Source organism: Helicoverpa zea, chromosome 7, assembly GCF_022581195.2.
Source record: "Helicoverpa zea isolate HzStark_Cry1AcR chromosome 7, ilHelZeax1.1, whole genome shotgun sequence".
Taxonomy (NCBI): Eukaryota; Metazoa; Arthropoda; class Insecta; order Lepidoptera; family Noctuidae; genus Helicoverpa; species Helicoverpa zea.
The window spans coordinates 2,812,412-2,835,282 of record NC_061458.1 but is presented as its reverse complement, the minus strand read 5'-3'; the positions used below and the strand labels follow the sequence as shown (position 1 = coordinate 2,835,282).

Sequence of the window (22,871 nt, the reverse complement as noted above, 5' to 3'; positions counted from 1 at the left end):
TAGATACGTGTCTTTTAGTCATTTAAATAAGTTAACTGGTGAGTGCATCGAGGATTTGGGTTAACAGGTAACTGTATTTAATATATATATATATATATATATATTTTTATATTAGTTATTTAAATATATTTATATATTATTATTATATATGTCATGATTGATAATCTTGATGACAGTTTTGTTTCTTGTTCGTCTTCTTGTTCATCTGATGAGAGCTTTGCGAGTGCATTCAGTGATGATACGGTGCATTTACGTGACCAACTTTATAATACTTTTTTCCCGTACAGTAAATTTTTTAATACGGTTCATATAAATGCCCAGAGCATTCCTGCCCATCATGCGGATCTTCTTTCTTCTTTTGACTCCAACCTTGTCCATGCTATCCTTGTCTCTGAATCATTTCTCAAACCAGCACTTCCTTCTACCCAATACTCCTTGCCCGGCTACATACTAGTGCGTAATGATAGAACTGGCAAGGGAGGTGGAGGGGTCGCCATTTATCTTCGTGGAGATATCACGTACAAAATCATTGACAAGTCTCCGAGTGAGTACTCTAAAACCGCTGAACACCTGTTTATTGAAATAACTTTTAATAGTACAAAATTACTGTTAGGGGTTTATTATAATCCGTCTTGCACTATAGATTACTTTTCCTCTTTTGAGTCAAAACTGGAACAATTTACCCCTCTTTATGACCATACTATTATCCTCGGAGACTTCAACACTTGTCTGATTAAAGATGATGTGCGCAGCCGTAAACTCCGTTCTCTTGTCTCTTCTATCAATATGCATATTCTTCAGCTTAATGCTACTCACCGAGCTCCTCATTGCAATCCTTCACTTCTAGATCTTATACTAGTATCCGACCCCAGCAAAGTAGCCACTCATGGGCAACTCCCGGCCTCTTTTTCTTATCATGACCTTCTCTATCTATCTTATAAGATTCGCCCACCTAAACGTAAAGCCAAATTTCTCTTCCTTCGCAGTTTCAAGAACATTGATATGGATCGTTTGAGGGAAGATGCGGGCAATATTGACTGGTCTGCTGTTTATGACTGCAATGATGTAGATACTATGGTCTCTGAGTTTAACAGGTTGATCTTATCTCTTTACGACAAGCATGCCCCACTCAAGAAGGTACGAGTTAGGCATCTGCCTGCGCCATGGTTATCAGACAGCATTAAGCAGGTGATGGCGAAAAGGGATAGGGCTAAAAGACGATACAGAAGTGATCCCAGTGAGGAGAACTGGACCTCATACAAGAAGCTACGGAATCGCTGCAGTCGTCTGTGCAGAGATGCTAAGAGACGCCACATTCATAACTCTATCAAAAACCTTAACAACGCGCAAGTATGGCAATTTCTTAAGTCCTTCGGTATTGGCAAGGCTGTCAATGACAGCACCACCGATATGGACCCTAACACAATTAATGCTCATTTTTCGATGTCACCAGTAACGCTGGCTGATGACGTAAAATCCTCTACTCTACATTATCTCTCCAATGTTCCTCGGCCAAATTGTACTGCGTTTTCATTCCATCCAGCTGCGGAAGGAGATATTAAACGTGCAATCTTATCCATTTCCACAAAGGCGGTAGGAGATGATGGTATTCATCTCCAAATGCTTCTCCTTATCCTTGATGAACTAATTCCTGTAGTTTTACATCTCATCAACTACTCCCTCTTTACCAACTCCTTTCCCTCAGCATGGAAAAGAGCCCATGTACTGCCTTTACCCAAAGTGTCTAATCCCTCCTCAGTCTCTCAGTTCCGTCCAATATCCATCCTCCCAATCCTATCAAAAGTCCTTGAGAGTGTTGTCAATAATCAGTTGTCTCGTCACCTCTCCTCAAACAGCCTGCTGAGTCCGTACCAATCTGGCTTCCGCCCTGGTCATAGCACAGTGTCGGCTCTGGTTAAAATAACCGACGACTTTCGGCTAGCTATGGAGAACAGGCGGTTGACAGTGTTGGTGTTACTGGATTTCAGCAGTGCTTTCAATTCAGTTGATTTTGACATCCTCTTAGCCATCCTATCGTCACTTAATATATCTTCTTCTGCAGGTGCGTGGTTCAGTTCTTATCTTCGGGGTCGCTCGCAGTCGGTCCGTACTCATGAGGTTTCCTCTGAGTGGTGTGATCTGGCTGCGGGTGTACCCCAGGGTGGTGTTCTCTCTCCTTTACTTTTCTCCGTTTTTATTAACGTAATCACAAAGTCACTTGTTTCGCACTATCATCTTTATGCAGACGACTTACAGCTTTATCAGCATTGTCAACCAGAAGAGCTCTCTAGGGTTATTGGCGCCATCAATAATGATCTTGAAAGTATAAGTCAATGGGCTAAAAATTTTGGACTCCTAGTTAACCCGAACAAATCTCAAGCTCTCATTATTGGTGGCAGATATTTCATAAATAGGCTGCAAACTCCCCCCCCACTTCTGTATGACGATGTAGTAATAGCCTACTCATCGCACGTTAAAAATTTGGGTGTCTTTATGGACTGCAACTTATCTTGGGCTAAACACATTGCAGAAGTAAGCAGGAGGGTATATTGCTCGTTTCAATCACTCAAGCGTCTCCAGAAGTTCCTGCCTTTTCCAACAAAGATTACTCTCGCTCAGTCGCTCCTCCTTCCTCTGTTAGACTATGCTGATGTCTGTTTCCTTGATGCGACTGAGGAGCTACTTGATAAACTCGAACGTCTGCAGAATTTGTGCATCCGCTTCATTTTTGGCCTCCGAAAGTACGATCATGTGTCGGAATTTCGGAACCAGTTGAAGTGGCTGCCTATTCGGCGGCGTAGAGACGCTCACGTTCTTTCTTTTCTTTACTCTGTTCTTCACAATCCTGTCACTCCAAGTTACCTTCGTGAACGCTTTGAGTTCCTCGTTCCCAGAGGCAAACCTTGTCGCTCTTCCTTATCTCTTCTGCTTCGTGTCCCATCCCACACTTCAAGTCGCTATGATGGATCATTCACTGTTCGTGCTGTTAGGCTGTGGAATACCCTTCCGCATTCTATACGCGAGAGCTCATCATTGGATATGTTTAAGAGACGAGTTAAGGAACATTATTTATCATTATGACCTGTGTATATATTTGTATATATTATATTGTATATATTTTATATAATTATAAAAGGTATATATTTAATTTATTAAGATATTATACATATATATTATTGTTATTAGTATAACGTTGCACATTCGCCCTACCCCATCAAATCACTCTTTCACTCTAAGGTTGGCTGTAAGAGAACCCAACACTGGGTTAAGCTCGCCGTTGTACATAATGTCTCCGTTTTCAGTGTGTCAAATGTATTTATGTGTGCAATAAAGAATAATAAGACTTTTGTAAATACCTTCAGTAGCCCATTTATTAAAGTTGGCAGAGGTAGCATTGACAGTCATGGTTTTAGTCTTAAACGTGGAATTGAATTCCTTTTCTACAACATAAAAGAGTGATCCATACATGACATTAGGATCTTCATTTGCAAGAATAGAAGGTTTAAGTTTTTTGTTTATATTACTTTTAAATCTACTACATCGACTAGCTGTAACAGGCCTGCATTCAATTTTCAATGGCTTTTTGTGGATTACCATGGGAAAACAAGCACTTTGTCCGCAATGGTCAGACGTCAGGTTATTAAGAAGCATACAACTTGAGGCTGCACAATCACAAAAAATATTATCAAGGCAAGTTGAAGAAGTGGCCGTGATTCTTGTAGGTTCAAAAAACAAATTGACTAAGTTATAAGATTTAAATAGGTTTACGAGTCTAATACTTAATGGAGAATCTACCTCTAATATATTTACGTTAAAATCTCCGCATATTATTTTACGTTTATTATTAGATTTCAATTTATTAAACAAGTCTTCTATAACTGACTCGAATATGTTGAAATCACCTGTGGGGGGGCGGTATACGCAAATTATAACATATCGCTCAAGTTCTACACAAGACAACTCGATAGTGCGCTCGACAGAAAGTTTAACCAGATCCTGTCGTTGTTTACATTTTAACTCGTTAGAAACTAATATTAAAGATCCACCTCGTATGGCATTCTTCCTTACAAACGCACTTTGTACAGTATATTTGCTATCGTTTAAAAACAATATTTCGGGTTCTTTTAACCAATGTTCAGTCAAACATAAGACATGAACATTAAAACCTTCCAAAAACAAACTTAACTCTAACTCCTTGCCAGATAAGCCCTGCATGTTTTGATGTACAAGATTCAAAACATTTGACTCACCTGTTGTCGTGCCTAATAGTTTAAACTAGTAGGCGTATCAATAGTAATGTTAGTAGTATTACTAACAATATTCGAAGATACATGACAAGTACCTGTGTCTATATGTATATTATATGCTAAAAGATTAGCAATGTGTCGTCTACAGCTAGGTGGCAAATACATAGAATATTCAGTTAATTGAAATCTATTATCAAACTGATTAACATCAAAAATTGAAATAGAGTCAAGACGGTTAGTCCTATTGTACATTAACATATTAAGATTGAAAATGTGCCTATTCTGTTCCTCAGTCAAACTGTAAGAGTAAGGTAAGGCACCTATTATGAATTTACATTTATTTATTTCACTTAAATGTAGAACAAGACTAATGCAATCTATAATATCTTTTTTTGTAACATTAAAGCTATCTCCATAAAGCAATATTATAGTAGAGTATGGGATTAGCTTTGTCAATTTAATAGTGTTTATTAAGTGGCTAAAACTGGCACCAGGTAAACAATTATTAATGACATATTGTTGCGAACACTGATTAAATATACTACCTAATCCTTGACCAAATTTGTCAGAAAAAATGTATGTAACACTTTTATTTATAACTGTAATAGAATCAGAATCATGGGTGACAGCCACTTGAGTCACCTGTGGTGCCGGGGTAACAGACTGGGGCTCAGGTGTCGGGGAGCAAGTACAACTACAGGAAAGGTTATTTGTCAATGACTCATACCTCTCTGCATTGCACCTCACTATGTCTGCCAGCTCACAGGCCTCTTGCATGCGCTTACTCAAATCCTGTTGTGAAGCTTCATATTTGTGGAAAATATCCCTAAGACAAATTTCTTTAATATGAAGTTCCTCCTGTAAGCGCTGAATTTCTGTGTCATGAAACGACCTACATACGTCTAATTCTGATTGACAAAGTTCTAAATCACTTATTAAACTAATGTTCTTTTTCCTAAGGAAATTGTTTGATTTTTGATACACTTTTTGTTTTTTTAATGATTTTCTAATTTTACCTATTATTCTATTTAATTTTAAATACTTTTTAATTTTATTGTGTGATGTAAATGTTTTACTTTCCTGCGCTAAAGTATCATTGGTCAAGTCAATTGTTATCATTGGCTGATTACTACAAGAATCGGATGCACTACCAACAAGCTCATCGTACAGGCTGCAGGTGTTCGCAGACCGTTCACTGGACTTTGCAGACTCCAACTGTGTGATGGTGTTGTGGGCTCTGCTTAGCTCATGTTCCAGCTCAGAGATCCTAGTTAAAGCCAGTTCATGTGTGTCGCTGCACTCTTGCATGTTTGACACTAGTCGATTAAGATGTTGATTTTGGTCGAGTATATCCATATGTTCTATATGCAATTCAGCTAACTGGTTCTTAAGTTCAGTGTTCTTGTCAACAATGACCTTAACTTCTACCTCGCTGTCATCCCGTTCTTGTAACAGCTGTTTGCACAGATCTTTGCTGGTTTCCAAGTCTTTCAGTGTAGCCCTCAACTTTTCCTCAAAGAATGCAGCTCTACGGGTTAACATGATGAAAAGTTAACCCTGAGGCACCCTGGAATGTGAGAAGAGATAGCTAAGTGAAAGAAGGAAGAGAGGTTAAAAGTAAAGTTAAGTTTAGAAACAAAAGACTGGAGGATTATTGTTTAATGAATTAATTCTTAATACAGAGTTAAAGATGCTGAAGCTAATTATAAGGAAAAGAGTACTCTGTATTGCTGGATTGTGAGCAAGTTAATTATGTTTTATGAAAAGAGAAAATAAAAATTAAAAAGTTGTTGAGGGTATTTTTTTTTTCTAAATATCAGTTGAAAATGAATGTGTTTGTTAGTTGTTCAATAAATTCTATTTGAAATAAATTTCTGAAAATAAACTTTCACTGGATATGAAATATAGTCTTACAATGACCACAAGAAAACAGCTGATCTTGTTTAGTATCGGCAGTTAAACTTATAGGGCATATTTAGATAGCAGCTTGTATAAGATTTGGTCATTTAACGATGTGCAGGGTATACAAAATTGATAAATGAGGGGACTGGGTATCTAATACATAATAAATAAGCAAATACTCCCCGGGTTTTATGTTTGTCTCGAACACTTTCAAAATCCGTTCGTTGGGATGACAGCCAGTTTCTTTCAGATTGATTTCTATCGCTATTTTGCACCGAAATCACTCACAAACATTTATCCTTATATCTTATCACTAAATCTACTGAATCTAAGGTCAATTACAATAATTAAAGCACTAAAACTATTTAATTTTAAATAAAATCTAAGACATATGTTTTTGACAACCGGCCACCAGTGTTGCCAGTCAAACACCCCAATTAGAATTTTATGTTATAATCATAATACATACACTGAATTTTTAATTTAACATGTATATGCATTGTTATTTACTAAATTAGTTATACCAATTCTTGGAGAACTTTTTGGTCATACTACTACGCACGCAAATATCGCGCCGCGCGCCGCTCGACTCGACACAACATAACGAAACTACGGAAAAAGCCGACAATACACGAAGTCTTATTACTTTGAGTTACGGTCTACTTGAATTTGTTTTGACTGTACAGGGTTAATATGACAATAATTTAAGTAGTTTTAATTATTTTTGGAATAAAAAATTACCTATATTAAAAATGATATAAATCGATTCAGTAAACGATTCTGAACAAACTAATTTCAGGATGTGCGTTAATTAAGTTACATGTTGTATACATACATGCACACAAACAAACATGGTGTTTTTGTGGTAATATAATTTCTCAATATAATCAAAAGTATTATAGACTCCTTCATTTAAAACTGTACGAATTTTAGCACATTTTAGAAATAAATTGTGTTCTTGGAATGTTCCAGAAAAACCAAACAGTATTATCCGAGACTGTTTGCAAAGGTGTTGTGGGTGGCCGGCTAGATTTTCCAAGAAATGCTTCTTTTGCTTCTGTCAAAATAGTTGTATGGCTAGAAGAGGAATTCTCTATTGCTTTCAAGTATGTATTTGAATACCTTAATTAAATAAATACTATTGAGAAAAGTAGTAGATACTTTTATTATACTATTGAAAGATTTTTTAATAATTATTTCCATGTTGTTATTGAATGTCTGATTCTCAAAATACCAATTTGCAAATTTCATGGTTTTGTGTGTGATCTGTATAAATTAAATAGGCATCCCCACCTGTGAAGTTTTTCTTCATGACTTTTTCTTCATTTTTTTTCTCATTTACAGACAAGGATCAGGCATGTTTGTGATTACAAAAGAGGATGAGAAAACAGATATTGGTGTGGCTAAGACTTCTGACCCTGACAAGTTTGTGCAGCTGGCTATCAAGTCTGGTGATTCTCTGTTAGGTAAATAATATTTACTTTATTATACATTTTTAACAGGTGCATATAAATATGATATTGATAAAAAGTTTTTTCCTTTTCAAGCTTTTATTTTATCACAGTCCATAGTTATAAATAGCTAGCTAACTAAATACTTAACAATATGAATCTAAAAAATTCTATAGGTACTCCATTTGAGTAGGAACTTTATCAACATACTCAAAGATAAATATTTTTTATGCAACTTCCTATACAAGTAAATAATCAAACAAATAAACTACTGCTTTTTAAATCAATGTCATATCAATATTGTTTAACTTTAGTTAAGTGCCTACTCAAATGAAAGTTAATAATTTAATTTAAGTTCCATCTGGTTAATATTTCCTTTATATCTAATTCACAGAACACCTACACATGTTAGCTCAAGAAGCGTTAGATCACGCTGATCTCCCGGTACTAACTGCCACACTGGGCGCCGCAGCACTGTTGAAGAACAGCATGTATTGCTACGTACAGCACGTTGAGGATAGTGGCAATGCTGAGAGATATTCTTTGCTCCAGGTATGGAATTATGATACTAATATTATGAAGGCGAAAGCTTGAATGTGTGTGTTTGTTACTTCGTCATGCGCAAGCGGACGCATAATTGTGAATTGGTACACAGGCTACTTTTTATCTTAGTATGGAGGAAGTGGCAGTGGGCTGGCCATATTAGCCGAAGAACCGATAACCGTTGGGGTAAACGAGTTCTAGAGTGGAGACCACGCCTCGGCAAACGTAGTGTAGGACGTCCTCAGGCACGGTGGAGTGATGACTTGCGCAAGACGGCTGGCAGGAGCTGGATGCGAGAAGCCGAAAATAGATCTCAGTGGCGTGCACTTGGAGAGGCCTATGTCCAGCAGTGGACTGCTATAGGCTGATGATGATGATGGAGAGGGGTTTGTTAGGGACGCGGATCAAAACGCTGGTAAGAGCTATAAGAGATAAGAGTAAGAGCTGGGTCTCCAATAAGTTAGGACCAATATTTCATTTGTGTCAGAGATACTAAAAATGTTGAAATTGGTTCAGCCATTTTGTCATGAAACCTTTTTTTTACTATATACCTTTTTAGCGAATTACCGGTATGATACTAACGGCCAGTTTCTTCATCAAAAGTTAAAGTTAAAGTAATGTCTAAAGTAAAAGTAACGGTCAAATACGTTTTTTCAAGGCTAAAGTGACAGCAAAACTAATAGAAAAATCGAATTTGACCGTTACTTTTACTTTAGACATTACTTTGACTTTTACTTTGGCTTTAACTTTTGATGAAGAAACTGGCTGTAAGGCAATAATCCTGTAAGTATATGAAAAAATCCTATATATGAAAACACTAGCGTCATCTATATCTAAAAACTATAAATGCTACAACTACCTGTACCAATTTAACTCCATCATTTCACAGGCCTGCTACAAACGCTACACAGCAATGGCAGAAGCTGTAGGCGAAAGGGTCCTAGACTTACACAACCGTGTGTTATCCTTGTATATCTTGCAAGATTCCGGCGGTCGGCCGATAGATGGCGCCACTAAGACGGTACATGAGACTGGGACGCCATCTGTGCAGGGCTGGTGGCTTTATATGAATGGTGAGAGATTTGAAGGCAGTATTTTTTTACTTAGATATTTAATAAATAGGTTATTGTAGGTATACTTATAAGTTACCTTTCTCTGTAGAAGAGTTTGATCTTTATTATATAGAATGTTCGATTGACAGTCCTGTAAGCTATACTAGCGAAATAAGTATTATTAAAAACTGATAGATTTTTAATAATACTGTATAATGATAGGATTTTTAATACTGTCTAAAACGAGGAAAGTCTCCTGACTTTCATCTGGAAACTTCATCATCATCAGTTAAAATTTTGTGTATGCCTGAGCGACCTCTCAAACTCAGATGATATATTATTTCATTATTTTGAAATTAGCTACCAAAAGTAACGTTTGCTTAAGTGCTCATTTTGTTTTCAACATAAAATTATTATTTCAGGTAGCAGACGCGATCTCTGGGATACTGTGCCACCGCGGATGGCACAAAGAATATTCGCTGGAATGCTAAATGAAACACTCACTATACTTACTGTTAGATATTGTCAAGTAAGTTGCGTTATGTAAAAATACTAGTTTCTTAAAAGCGTTTTGTATTTTAAAATGAAGTTATTTCACTAATGGCGTACCTAAATCGGTACTTGTACAAAGGACATTGGGCAGATTGGTATACCCCACCAATAGCGATGTCATATATATCATTGGATAGGCCTTTTTATGTAGAACAACATTTACTATGACAGCTTTGCTGAAATGTTTGTCCGTTCTGAGATATAGATCAAAAACTGTGCAAAAGTTAAACTAAAGTTAACTTAATAATCTATTGATATCTCAAGTTTTTAGAGGAAAAACTAAGTTGAAATAAGTGTAAGTCTCCTGAGTCCTACCTGCTGTACCCGTTAGGGTCCATAATTCTTACTATTATTTTGCATTTCAACCTTATACTGTACTAACTGGATATTGGGCATAATAACAGACCCCACCAATAACAAAGTCATGCATATCGATGGATAGGTCTTTTTAACTGGAACAACATTTACTATGACAGCTTTGTTCTATTATTTGTCCGTTCTGAGATATGGCTAAAAAACAATGCTAATCAACACTGTAATCTGATTTTCTTTGAAAAATAACACCAATGTCTTTATTTTTTTATAATCATTATGTAAATCGTGGTGGCCTTGTCGGTAAAGAACCAACCTTTCAAGTGCGCGGGTTCGATTCCAGGTCAGGCAAGTACTAATGCAACTTTTCTAAGTTTGTATGTACTGTCTACCTATGTATGTATACATATCTTGGACACACCAATGACACGTTAAACTGTAGGTCCCGGCTGTCATTGAACTTCCTTAGCTATCATTGCGGGTAGTCATAATTCAGTAAGTCTGACACCAGTCTAACCAAGAGGTATTGAATTGCCCGGGTAGCTGAGTTGAGGAGGTCAGATAGGCAGTCACTCCTTGTAAAACACTCAGCTGCATTCGGTTAAACTAAAAGCCGGTCGAATCAATATTTTTTATGTACTGTCTGAGCCACATGACATGTGTCGATCGATCATAAGGATCATAAGCAAACGCTTGGTGCGGTCGGTCCATGGTCGTGCATGGGTAACAACAGAAGAAAAGACACTGGCAACCAATCTTACCAAGAGGTATCGAGTTGCCCAGATCACTGGGGTAAGGAGATCAGATAGGCAATTACATCCGGTTAGACTGGAAGCCGACCGCAAGATAGCTGGGAAAAGGCTAATAAGATCAAATTGAATTATTTAAATGTAAAAAGTAACGTATGAACGAAATGTGGATCATCCATCATCCTCCGAGCCTTTTCCCAATCATGTTGGGGTCGGCTTCCAGTCTAACTGGATTCAGCTAAGTACCAGTGCTTTACAAGAAGCGACTGCCTATCTGACCTCCTCAACCCAGTTACCCGGGCAACCCGATACCCCTTGGTTAGACTGGTGTCAGACTTACTGGCTTCTGACTACCCGGTACGACTGCCAAGGATGTTCAATGACAGCCGGGACCTACAGTTTAACGTGGCATCCGAAACACAGTCAATGGTGTCTAAGATTAACTTAGAAAGATGAACGAAATGTGGATATTATTCTTATATTCATATCGTGTATTTCATTCCGCAATGTACAGTATAAGCTGGAACTGCTAAATATAGTAACAAATGCAGACTCACAGCAGGTACTTAGTACATTGATGACATACATAGATTTTCCTTTAAATAAACTTATGGACTTACTACAAAAACTTAAACATCTGTTTTACACTTGTCTAAAAAAATTGTGGCTGCAAAATGGACCTTATTTCAACGTCATAATCTGACACTTTTATAGACAAGTCTTAAACTGACGTTTAAAAGTTTTTGTGGTAAGACGGTTAATCTGCATTATCATATATTAAGTTTGTATTTTATCTATATCTCAGAACGGACAAACAATAGAACAAAGCTGTCATAGTAAAGGTTGTTCCAGTTAAAAAGACCTATCCATCGATATGCATGACTTTGTTATTGGTGGGGTCTGTTATTATGCCCAATATCCAGTTAGTACAGTATAAGGTTGAAATGCAAAATAATAGTAACAATTATGGACCCTAATGGGTACAGCAGGTAGGACACAGGAGACTTACACTTATTTCAACTTAGTTTTTCCTCTAAAAACTTGAGATATCAATAGATTATTAAGTTAACTTTAGTTTAACTTTTGCACAGTTTTTGATCTATATCTCAGAACGGACAAACATTTCAGCAAAGCTGTCATAGTAAATGTTGTTCTACATAAAAAGGCCTATCCAATGATATATATGACATCGCTATTGGTGGGGTATACCAGGTCCCATATATTTGTGCCCATTGTCCTTTATTAGTAAGTGCAGGTGCGCAGATAACTGGCATCGTACATTTAGTTGCTATTCAAATACGAGCAAAAAATCAAGTTAACTGTCTTTTTAACAGCAAAAAAAAAGTTGAAACTGTCCAAACTGTCTGGATATTATTTCTCACTTTTAATTATTGTTATTACAGACGAACACAACAGAAATTACAACACGTCTTCTTCTAAACGACATACTAAACATTCTCCTCTGCGTGGCCCAGTTGCTACCGTCCATCTGTGCAAACGGTTCGGACTTGGCCGGTTTAGACGTTAAGCATCAGACGAGAGACGTGAGGGATGTTCATGCTAAATGCAATGAACTGTTCAAGTGCTTTGTGTATAGAGGGGCTGACTTGCATTTTATACATCAGGTTGGTAAATTGTGTTTAAAAGGTGTTTTAGAAATATACTGCAAAAATAACGAAAATCCAAGCGTTTTGAAGACGGTGAAATTAACTAACATGTAAAGATGACCAGGAGAAAAAAAATATTTTTTCTCATATTTCTGTCAATTATTATAATATCTTAATTTCTTTGCAAAATATAAGAAACTTAGATATGGTTCAATAAGACACGGTGGTTGCCTTCTATCTGTGCAAACGGTTCGGACTTGGCCGGTTTAGACGTTAAGCATCAGACGAGAGACGTGAGGGATGTTCATGCGAAATGCAATGAGCTGTTCAAGTGCTTTGTGTATAGAGGGGCTGACTTGCATTTTATACATCAGGTAGGTAAACGTATTTTGGCCGTTGAAGGTTCAACTTGCCTAAAAGAAGTTGGAAGTCCAATGAAAGAAAACTACTGTCAGTTTATTATAAATAGCGACCCGCTCCGGCTTCGGGATAACAGTATTTCCCCACTATTTAATGTATGTTATTATTCATATAATAACATAGTTGCGTAGTTTTGAAGGTTTAAGCGTATAAAGGGACAACGGGACATAGAGACAGAAAAGGAGACTTTGTTTTATAATATATAGTGATTGAGACCTCTAATAGGTATAATTGAAGACCAACATTTTATTTGGGAGTCATGTTTCCAAAACGATTAATTTATTAATTGACTCTACCCTCTATACAAAATTCAGTAAGAAGCTACGGGTTAGGCGGGCCTTGCTTCCATCTCCCTTTACGCGTGAAATTGCTGTAAATAGCAAGTTTCTTATATTTCTGTCAACAGTAACATTTCAAGTAATTTTCGGTAGTTGTAGGTAGTGAAAAAAATTATGCCAATTTTAATATTTCCAGGAATTCAAAGAGCGCGATCCGCCTACAATACCTCGAGAATGTCCATACCCCTGGTTCACATTCGTGAGTCCGAAGCTATTCGACAAGTTAGATGACCCGTCTGTAAGGAGTACGCATGATTTGAACAATAAGACCGCTTTGGGACTTGAGTTGATTGTTTTGTTGGCACAACCGCAACCTAATTGGGCTTTGATTATCAAGGTAAGTGTCATTTGTCTAGCTTTTTCCATATTGGTGTTGGGTCCTCTGCCTGGATGCAGTTGAGTATCAGTGTGCCAAATGGAGCGACTGCGTGTCTGACCCCGGCAACCCAGTTAAGTACATCGGCAGCCCGTTAATTTTGTAAGACTGTTAGGCTCAAACCCAAAACCAAAAACAACAGATTTTTCGTCCTAATACTGGGCACAAGTTTTTGCTTCCACAGAGAGAGCTTTAATGACCACGCTTGCTCAATGCGGGTTGATGGCTGAAATAGCCTTCATAGTCCAGGTTTCCTCAATGGTTTCCGAAATGTTTTCCTTCACCCTTAATCGGGTGTACTATGCCAAATCGAATGACAAATAATCGAATATCAAATGATCGACCACTATAAATCGAAATTCTAAATACTCGAACATTCATAATATCGAATGGTTATTAAATCTAACATTCAATACATCGCGCAGTCTATACATCGAGTGTTCAAAATATTGAATGTTCGTTTGATCGAGCGTTAAATGCATCGCATATTCATCCTGTCGAAAAATCTATATTTTTTATGAATACAAGAAAAACTCAAAATTTATGAATAAATCATATTTTAATGTAGTTTTTATTATTATTTAACATTTTTTCTATCGCATTATCATCCCTTTTGCCTCTTTTTTGTAAAGTAGGTCTTCCCAATCACGCGTTTGCCTTTTCAATTCACACAAAATTTTAAAATGTACCTTTAAAAGATAAGAATTAAAGATTAAAATGTGATTTATTAGTAAATTTTGAGTTTTTCTTGTATTCATAAAAAATAAGGATTTTTCGATAGGATGAATATGTTTTGCATTTAACGCTCGATCAAACGAACATTCGATATTTTGAACACTCGATGTATTGACTGCGCGATGTATTGAATGTTCGATTTAATAACCATTCGATATTATGAATGTTCGAGTATTTAGAATTCCGATTTATAGTGGTCGATCAATTGATATTCGATTATTTGTTATTCGATTTGGCATAGTACACCCCCCTTAATCGGTCCAAGGTATATTTAGCAAGCCGACATACAGACTTATAAAAATTGCTCTAGTATTTGTGTGACCTCGAATTGAACCCACATACAAGTATGAACTTGAAAGGTTGGTCATTCCCCACCTACTTGGCCATCTCAACTTCTTTTTCCTCAAAACAAAATTATCCATAAACCTTATTCCCCAGGTACTAATGATGCGTGACTGCCACCTAGCCCGGCTCCTGCTGATCCGCGCTGTCCGGCACATGTGCGCGGACAACCTGCCGTGGGCCGCGAGCGGACGCTGGTACATCAGCGGCGCCAGCGTCAAGTGTAGCGGGTTTTTGTGCACCGCTGATGGGTTCTGTCGATTTGGGGGGGATGTTAACCGTGAGTTTAACAAAAAGTATACTTATACGAATTTCATCTATCTGTCTAGACTTTTCCCAACTATGTTGTCAACTCCCAAATAGCTGCGTACCAGTGTTTTACAAGGAGCGACTGCTTTTCTGACCACCTCGTAGTGGTAGTGGTTATCAGACTTTATTACTTCTGACTACCCGTAACTTCTGCCAAAGACGCTCAATTGACAGCAGGACCTACAATTTATTGTACTTTCCGAAACACGGAAGATTTTTTTACGAAATGGTCACCAATCCGCGGACCAACCGCGCCAACCGTTGCTTAACTTTATGATTATGATCAATCGATTCGCGCGGTTATTTATGATCAAAGATATTGAAACATTCTAATTTTAAATTAGGTGGTTGTGTGGTGTCAGTGGCGGTCCTAGGGGTGTGCGAACTGTGCCATCGCACAGGGCCTCGCGCTTGGGGGGGCCTCGCGCTACAAGCCAAACTAATATAAAAAAAAATATAGTTAAAAATATATATCTGGTCCAAGAAAAAAAAAATGTGCATTTTTTCTTAATTTTTAATTGATTCAGCGTTTACTTTTTGAGTCCTCAATTTAACAAAAAGTTGGAACACCAAAGTAACAAAAACAACTGGCTCTCGATCCAGTTACGGATTCTTTTTATTTGTGCTTAATTCCGAGATTAATTTGAGAGTCCTTAAACAATTAAAAAAATTCGCGCTCGCTACGCTCGCGGCTGTTCACTTGGCAGTACCCACTTTTCCTTCTAACTTAATTAGAGTACTTTTATGCCCCAAAACTCAAAAATTTTCGCGCTCGCTACGCTCGCGACTTCACCTTACACTGTTATTATGCAAGTTTTGGTGCTTTGGTGACCCAAAGCTCAAAAATTTTTGCGCTCGCTACGCTCGCGGGTGCTATACTTTCCGCTTCTTTTATTTTTTTCATCCTTTTTTAGGCGAAGGTAGAAGGTAGCGCCGCTTTTAATTCCTTTTATTAACAAAAAAATAAGTCCTAGTTTCCGTATGAACTTTCTTATTTACGACGTTCGAACCTTTCAATACATAGGGGGCGCTTGGGTCATAATTGCACCCGGGCGCTACACGAGCTAGAGACGGTCCTGAATCAGTTATACGAAGAGTTGAATAATATCTCGGTGCTGAAGTATAGATAAGAAAATAATTTAACTGAAATTTATCCCACTACCGAAATAGTCTTGAGAATTCGAATAATAAAATAATAATATCTAAAAAGCAGTTTTTCGAGGCTTAAAATTATTAAAAGATGTTTAAGGAATTCGATGACACAAGATCGACTTTCAGCCCTTGCTATTCTTTCGATCGAAAATGACGTTGCTCATTCATTCGATTATTCTGCTTTAATTAAAGATTTTAGTCTTAAGAAAAGTCGCAAGCATCAGATCATTTTAATATTTGTTAATTTTGTGATTCTTTAAATATAAACTGTAGTAAAAATAAAATTTTATTAATTTGTTTAACTCGAGCATTTCTTCTCAAAAATGGCGTTTAGCTAAATCAAAACACCTGGGGCCCGATTCTCCTAATTTTACTTAAGCGACATACGATTCACATTCGACTGCGATTCAATCACGACTCGATTACAATTGAAGCGTATGTGGCATTCCACTATTTTTTCTTTGAAATAAAAGTTTTTATCCTTTTCTGTCATTCAATAATGAATCATTTTGTCTGCAAATGATTTACGATTGCAATATGATTGAAGAGCTAACTACCGTATACACCAAAATCACCAAAATAGCAGACCAATCGCAAACCAATCGAATGTCGTTGGAATACGATTGGTCTTATATTAGTAGCAGAATGCTCGATATGGTTAAAACTGCTATTGCGATCATATTGCGATTCGATGTCTATTCGATTTTGACATTATTAACTTAGGAGAATCGGGCCCCAGCTTACTCTCGCAACACATACTTTTCACGTAGGACAAAGGGCCTCGCATAGACCTGCCGCACGTAGCCTCGCAATGGCTAGGGCTGCTGTGTGGTGTAACCGGCCATATGCGGCTAATAAACTTAGTTGTATCCTCTTATATTCAGTTAAAAATAAGTATTGCCTTCATCATAACGGCTACATAGGAGTAGTACACAAAGAAGTACGAAATAAACCAATTTACTGAACATAAGTTTTGTTCTTTTTCAGCTGGTGTAGAACTGGCTCGTGCAGCCGGTGCCCTAACCTATATTCTAGCTACGATTGGCAGTAAGACAGAATTGAAGACCACTTTATGCTACGCGCTTGAGATATCTGGCAGAGATTGGGCAGCTTGCTTGGATAAACGACAGGTATTGACATAGTCACTTGATTTTGTCGTGTTTCATTTGAGGTAAAATTATATATTCTTATACTAAAAAAAGAAAACCTTTACCTAAGTTGCCACTTGTTAAACACATGACTATCAGATGAATATACTATGACCCATTAATATTCGACTGGCAGTAGTTCTTTGATACATATTATTAAGGATAAACGCACTTAGAAATTTCTTAATTAAATTCAATATTTTCTTCAAACCCTAGACTAAAAAACAAAATGAATACATCTTTATATTTTTTTGTGATTAATTTCAGGTGTGGTGTGATAGAAGACCTTCATGGTTAGCTGGTATTCTGGCAATAGTTGGTTCAGTGCTACAGTTTATTCCGCCTATATTAGTCAATGCGGTACAGGGCGGTGCTTCTATGTATCAGGTAATCTTATTTATTAACTCTATCTGCCTACTTTATCAAGTAGTAGCAATAAAGTTGTTTTTGAGTTGAGTACTGAAAGTGGACTTTCAGTTTTTGTACTGTGACATGGTTAATAGAAATAATGAAAAATATGTTTCTGTGATATATTTTTTTATTCAGAGAGAATAAATGGTTAATGGGATAAATAATGAGGAATAATAGAAAATGCAGAAATTTTATGTGTAAGGGTGCGTCCACATCTGGCGAATGCGCAGCACGCGAGCCGATCGCGAGCTGTCCGCGAGCTGCGCGCGTGCAGTCACTGCAATAGTTCGGTGCGCCTCTTTAGCGCAACTCACGCAAGGCTCGTATAGAGCGCGCGATCTGCGCGCAATCAGTTCTCGCCCTTACAGTTCCGTATATTGGCTCAGTACTATCGAAGATGTCAGACGTCGCGCGCCGCCTGCGCGCCGCTCGCGTGCGGCGCTTAGGTCGCGCGCGAGCTGCGCGCGGGCGGCGCAGAAGCGGCGCACGAACAAAAATGCACGCGCGCAGCTCGCGGACAGCTCGCGATCGGCTCGCGTGCTGCGCATTCGCCAGATGTGGACGCACCCTAAGGCACATAATTATGCCATGAAAATAGGGGGAAAGTTTTTGTAGTCACTTACTGTAGTAAAAATATTCTTACTTATATTTACTTTTGTGTTTATCTCTTCTTACAGACAATGGTCCTCTGTCTGTCCTGCATATCACGGTCCCTAGACTGTGTTCCCCGCAGTTTCGTCAACGCTTGTTCTATCATAGAGGGTACCTTACCCTCACATATAAACCCAGTAGGAGGGTCGGTCCTACTACAAATGTTGGTAACTGTCACTTATGAAGAAATACAGAAATGGGCTAAACAAGAAGCTGAGAAAGAAAAAGAAGGTTAGTGTCTTTTGTTTTTGGTAATTTGAAATTGGTTATAGCGCCATCTATTGAATGATACAGGGCGTTGCGTTCGTAAGAGACCCATCTTTTTTAATAGCTTTTATCTGTTTCAGCAAAATAAATAGATAATTATGTAAGTTTATATGCTAAGGTTGTTTATAAGATATAGATCTCAGCGATAAGAATACTCACTTTGTACTTTAATTAGTAAAAGGTTTAAAAAAAGTGTACCCAATAAATTATATAATTGTCTTTTTATCCTGTGTTGCAAAAATGTCTTGGTTAACTTGTAGCTATGTTTATTTTTTTCATATTTTAGTATCGCTATTCTGCTTTAACTTTTTTATCTTGATTGACAGTAGCATCGACAGCAAATGGAGAGGCGCATACTATGAGTGTTCGATCAAATAAGCCGAGGTCTAAGCATGTCAGGATCATGGCTCTTGGGCAAACCAGTAAGTATCCTTACATAATATAATGTTGTCTAGTACCCAAAGTACAAGATCTGCTTAATTAAATTAGATAATGTTGTGTGAATATGATGTAAGAAATGTTATTTATTTAATAGACGCTGTCAATCTGTTACTTTGTCTGGTAATTGGTTTGGTTATGATCCATTTTTTGAAGGCTTAAATCCTGTAGAACTTTTGATCAGGCCGTTATGGTGCAATTCCAGAAGATTATTTTCCTTAAAATCGGATCGAACTCCTACGCTTTCAGTTTAAGCTATATTTAGGAATATTGGGTCAATAATTTTTATGGGTACACGAATCTGTCACAGCCGACATTCATTAGTATGTTCTTTTATATGGACTAAAAGTATTAATTTGTCAGTCTTCCAGAACAAACCTTATCCTTCGCATGTGTCTTGAATACCTAAAATACCTAAAATGTTTTCCATAATTATATACCTCACAGCAACATCAACGTCCCAAAGTTTCGACGGTACCCACAGTAGCGCGTCGTCCATAGCCCTCGCCGTCGCCGAAGCGCTCTGCTCTATAGACGAAGACGACAAGCATACACGAGACATACAACTGTTAATAGAACGAGCTAAAAGAAAAGTAGTGTTATCTGAACAATTTGGGTTAGAAGACTTTCCGGAATTCGCTGAGCTGTTTGAAGAGGTATTTATAGGTGGATTATAATTTTAGGGTTAATTAGATCTACAGAATGCACACAGATAAGTGGGCCATCATCACTACAAAGTGGATCCCTGATGATGGTAGGCGACCAAGAGGAAGACCAAGAAAACGCTGGAGAGAGGACCTAAACAACTTCCACAAGGACTGGCCACAAATGGCGACCGATAGGGAAAGATGTAAGGCTATGGGGGAGGCCTTTGCCCAGCAGTGAGACAACACAGGCTTAATTAAAAAATAAAAGAAAATTGATGGGTCATTTTTTATTAGATAGATGATCTACTTTAAAGATAGAAAGTAATTTTTAAAGTGGTCTGAATCAGCACTTTTTGAAGGTAAATTTTAAAAGTTAGGCTCCAAAAGTGTCTCGTCTATTAGCACTCGCCATCGCCGAAGCGCTCTGCTCTATAGACGAAGATGACAAACATACACGAGACATACAACTGTTAATAGAACGAGCTAAAAAAAAAGTGGTATTATCTGAACAATTTGGGTTAGAAGACTTTCCGGAATTCGCTGAGCTGTTTGAAGAGGTATTTATAGGTGAATTATATATTATAATTTATAATTCTAGTGTTATTAAGATGGGTCAAAATGGTTTCTGGATAGAGGATCTACTTTGAAGATAGAAAGTTATTTTCCAAAGTGGTCTGAATCAGCACTTTTTGAAGGTAAATTGTACAAAAAACAGACTCCAAAAGCCTATACTTGCAAAGTGTTGTTGCCGGAAAGAAGAACAAATTATGGAATAAATTCTGCAAAATGACAATTCTATCTGTATGGTTTAAAGACCCGGTGCTATCGACTCAAACGTCGGTACCAAACCAAGGCATTCTAAAAGCCCGTAATATTAGTGAAGAAACTATAGGTACATAATAATATAGTCTAATTTATTGTTATGGCCTAAAGCAGTTCTGATTATCATAGGGTGATGTGCCAGGGTCTAACGCAGAGCGAGCGAGTGACGCCGCCGCACTCACTAGTCAAATATTGATGACATCGCCTGGAAGGGACAGTCTTCGAGTGAGTACAGTAAGAGTTGTAGATATGTATTTTATAATGTTATATAATTGGTAGTGGCCCAGTGCTTTAATGCACCAGCTTCTTAAGTGCTACTGTGTGGATTTAATTCCAGGCCTTACTTTTCTAAGTTATTTATGTTAAAGTTTCAATTCTTACTACTTGTCGGCCTACTGGCCTATTAACCAATTTTGAATTTGTAGTACTGAAAAAGAATAATATAAAAATAGGCTGTCTGTGTTGTGTCATGTCATTGTGCTTTTCATGAAAATGTATTTATAATTTTCTCCTAAATAAATATTATTGTGGATTCTATTGTGTGTTACTCTCTGGGGTGGAAAGAAGCTCCCACTAATAATTTACTTTCTAAGAGTGAGTTGCACCTCTTTGCTTTGACGATAACCAAACCATAATCAGCCGTCTACTTGCCGCACATTAGTCAATTCAGCGATTTGACAACTGAATATTGTTCGGTTATTGTTAAATGGTGTAATCCATCCGTGAGTACATATATCTTGAATACCAAAGACTGAGTAAACGTAAAGCATTTTATAGGACCTTTAAAGATTGGAATCTGATTAATAGTTCCGATTAACGCTAATTTCCTTCTCTACATTTTATATTTATTTACAGGTTATCTACGAGCACCTAGCATTGCATTCCGAGTGGATATACAAGGAGCTTGGCATACAGGAGTCGTGTGATATCAACATACCGCTGAACAAGACGCCACTGCTGTACACTATGTTTCATATTGGGAAACAGCCTTTTGATCAGGTAGGCATATTTTAATAATAATATTTTTTTTTGCAATTCAGTTACACTGTTTCTTGCAATAGTTTTGTTATAAACTGAGGCTCTTTTATATTGCCTTTCGTAAGTTTGCTTTTTGAACTACAAAAAATATAATCGAACGACTATTTAAAATCTACGCCTTGCTGTGTATAATTTTTAATAGTACAAAAATTCTATTAAATACCAGACTAAGAAATAATAATATCAGGACTCCTTTCTGACAGGATCGTTTGACCCCAAAGTAAGCTTTCCAATATTTGAGTTAATAATTAGATATTATTTTCATTATAGGTAATTTCAACTTAATGACTTAATTTCAGTTATTTTTAATCATATTTCTTCAAAAACTCATCAAAGTCCTTTCTTCTCAGTACCTCCGAGGAGAATGGCCGATACCCTGGAGCAAGTTAGTCGCCGTAGCCAAAGCCTGGTCAGGTTTAGAAGGTGTCCGCGTTCACATCAACAGACGGACAGACGTACGCAATATGAAGGCTCAGGGCAAGGGAAATAAACAGCTGATGCAGCTATGTGCTATGTTTAAGTCGAATAGTGAAGGGGTTCTGTAGTTCGGGGACATTCGGCAATGTTCGGGGGTGTTCGAGAATCTTAGCTGTTTTTTGGCAGTTTATGAAGATGAATGAAGATACATTGTTTCTTTTGGTACTGTTGGGTTGTATTGTAAGTTAAGTACCAATGTAGTTGATGCAGCTATGATGATCACAATATGAAGTGAGCCTTCATAAGCCAAAGCCTGGTTAAGTTTAGAAGGGCAAGGGAAATAAGCAACTGATGCAACTATGTGCTATGTTTCAATCAAAAAGCGAAGGGGTTTTGGAGTTCGGGAAAGTTCGGAAATATTCGGAAGTCTTCGGGTGAGTTTCAGGAGGTAATGAAGATGAATAAAAAGATGCTATGTTGCTTATGTAGCTGTTGGATTGTAATTAGTTGATGCAGCTGTGAATATTGACGCAATATAAAGGCTTGGAGCAAGGGCAATAAACTGTTGATGCAGTTATGTGCTATGTTCAAATCTAATAGTGAAGGGGTTGATGCAGCTCTAAAATACGTGTAATAACAGTACAGTCTAATGATACTTTATGTGATATGTTGAATTTGAATAATCGGTGAACTTCGTTTGTTGTTGAATATAAAGAAATATTGATTATGTGTAAAAAGGAACGTTTTGTTAAATCTAAAAATACTAATAAACAGTAAAAAGTAGGGAAAATTACTAATTAAATATGAAAACAAAACATAAAAATAGTTACTTATCAACAATTTCAGGTGCTTATGACAATGTTACGCTCTTAATTTAAATGTATATTACGTATATGTTAAATTATAAAATATATTTAGTAAAATAGCATCTATGAAAAAAAAAAA

At 37.2% G+C, this 22,871-nt stretch overlaps 1 protein-coding gene across 1 annotated transcript in view; it reads left to right on the top strand.

Moving 5' to 3' along the window:
* LOC124632020 overlaps positions 1-22,871 on the top strand; it is a 27,089-nt gene extending 4,218 nt beyond the window's left edge. The window contains exons 2-20 of the mRNA XM_047166673.1: positions 7,122-7,255; positions 7,494-7,615; positions 7,995-8,152; positions 9,033-9,216; positions 9,618-9,724; positions 12,212-12,433; positions 12,634-12,789; positions 13,310-13,510; positions 14,723-14,906; positions 17,075-17,217; positions 17,503-17,622; positions 18,324-18,528; positions 18,891-18,986; positions 19,450-19,668; positions 19,715-19,875; positions 20,027-20,206; positions 20,601-20,696; positions 21,327-21,470; positions 21,860-22,871. Of these exons, the coding sequence (XP_047022629.1) occupies positions 7,122-7,255; positions 7,494-7,615; positions 7,995-8,152; positions 9,033-9,216; positions 9,618-9,724; positions 12,212-12,433; positions 12,634-12,789; positions 13,310-13,510; positions 14,723-14,906; positions 17,075-17,217; positions 17,503-17,622; positions 18,324-18,528; positions 18,891-18,986; positions 19,450-19,668; positions 19,715-19,875; positions 20,027-20,206; positions 20,601-20,696; positions 21,327-21,470; positions 21,860-22,054 (3,027 nt within the window). The 3' untranslated portion in view covers positions 22,055-22,871. The remainder of the gene's footprint in view (positions 1-7,121; positions 7,256-7,493; positions 7,616-7,994; positions 8,153-9,032; positions 9,217-9,617; positions 9,725-12,211; positions 12,434-12,633; positions 12,790-13,309; positions 13,511-14,722; positions 14,907-17,074; positions 17,218-17,502; positions 17,623-18,323; positions 18,529-18,890; positions 18,987-19,449; positions 19,669-19,714; positions 19,876-20,026; positions 20,207-20,600; positions 20,697-21,326; positions 21,471-21,859) is intronic.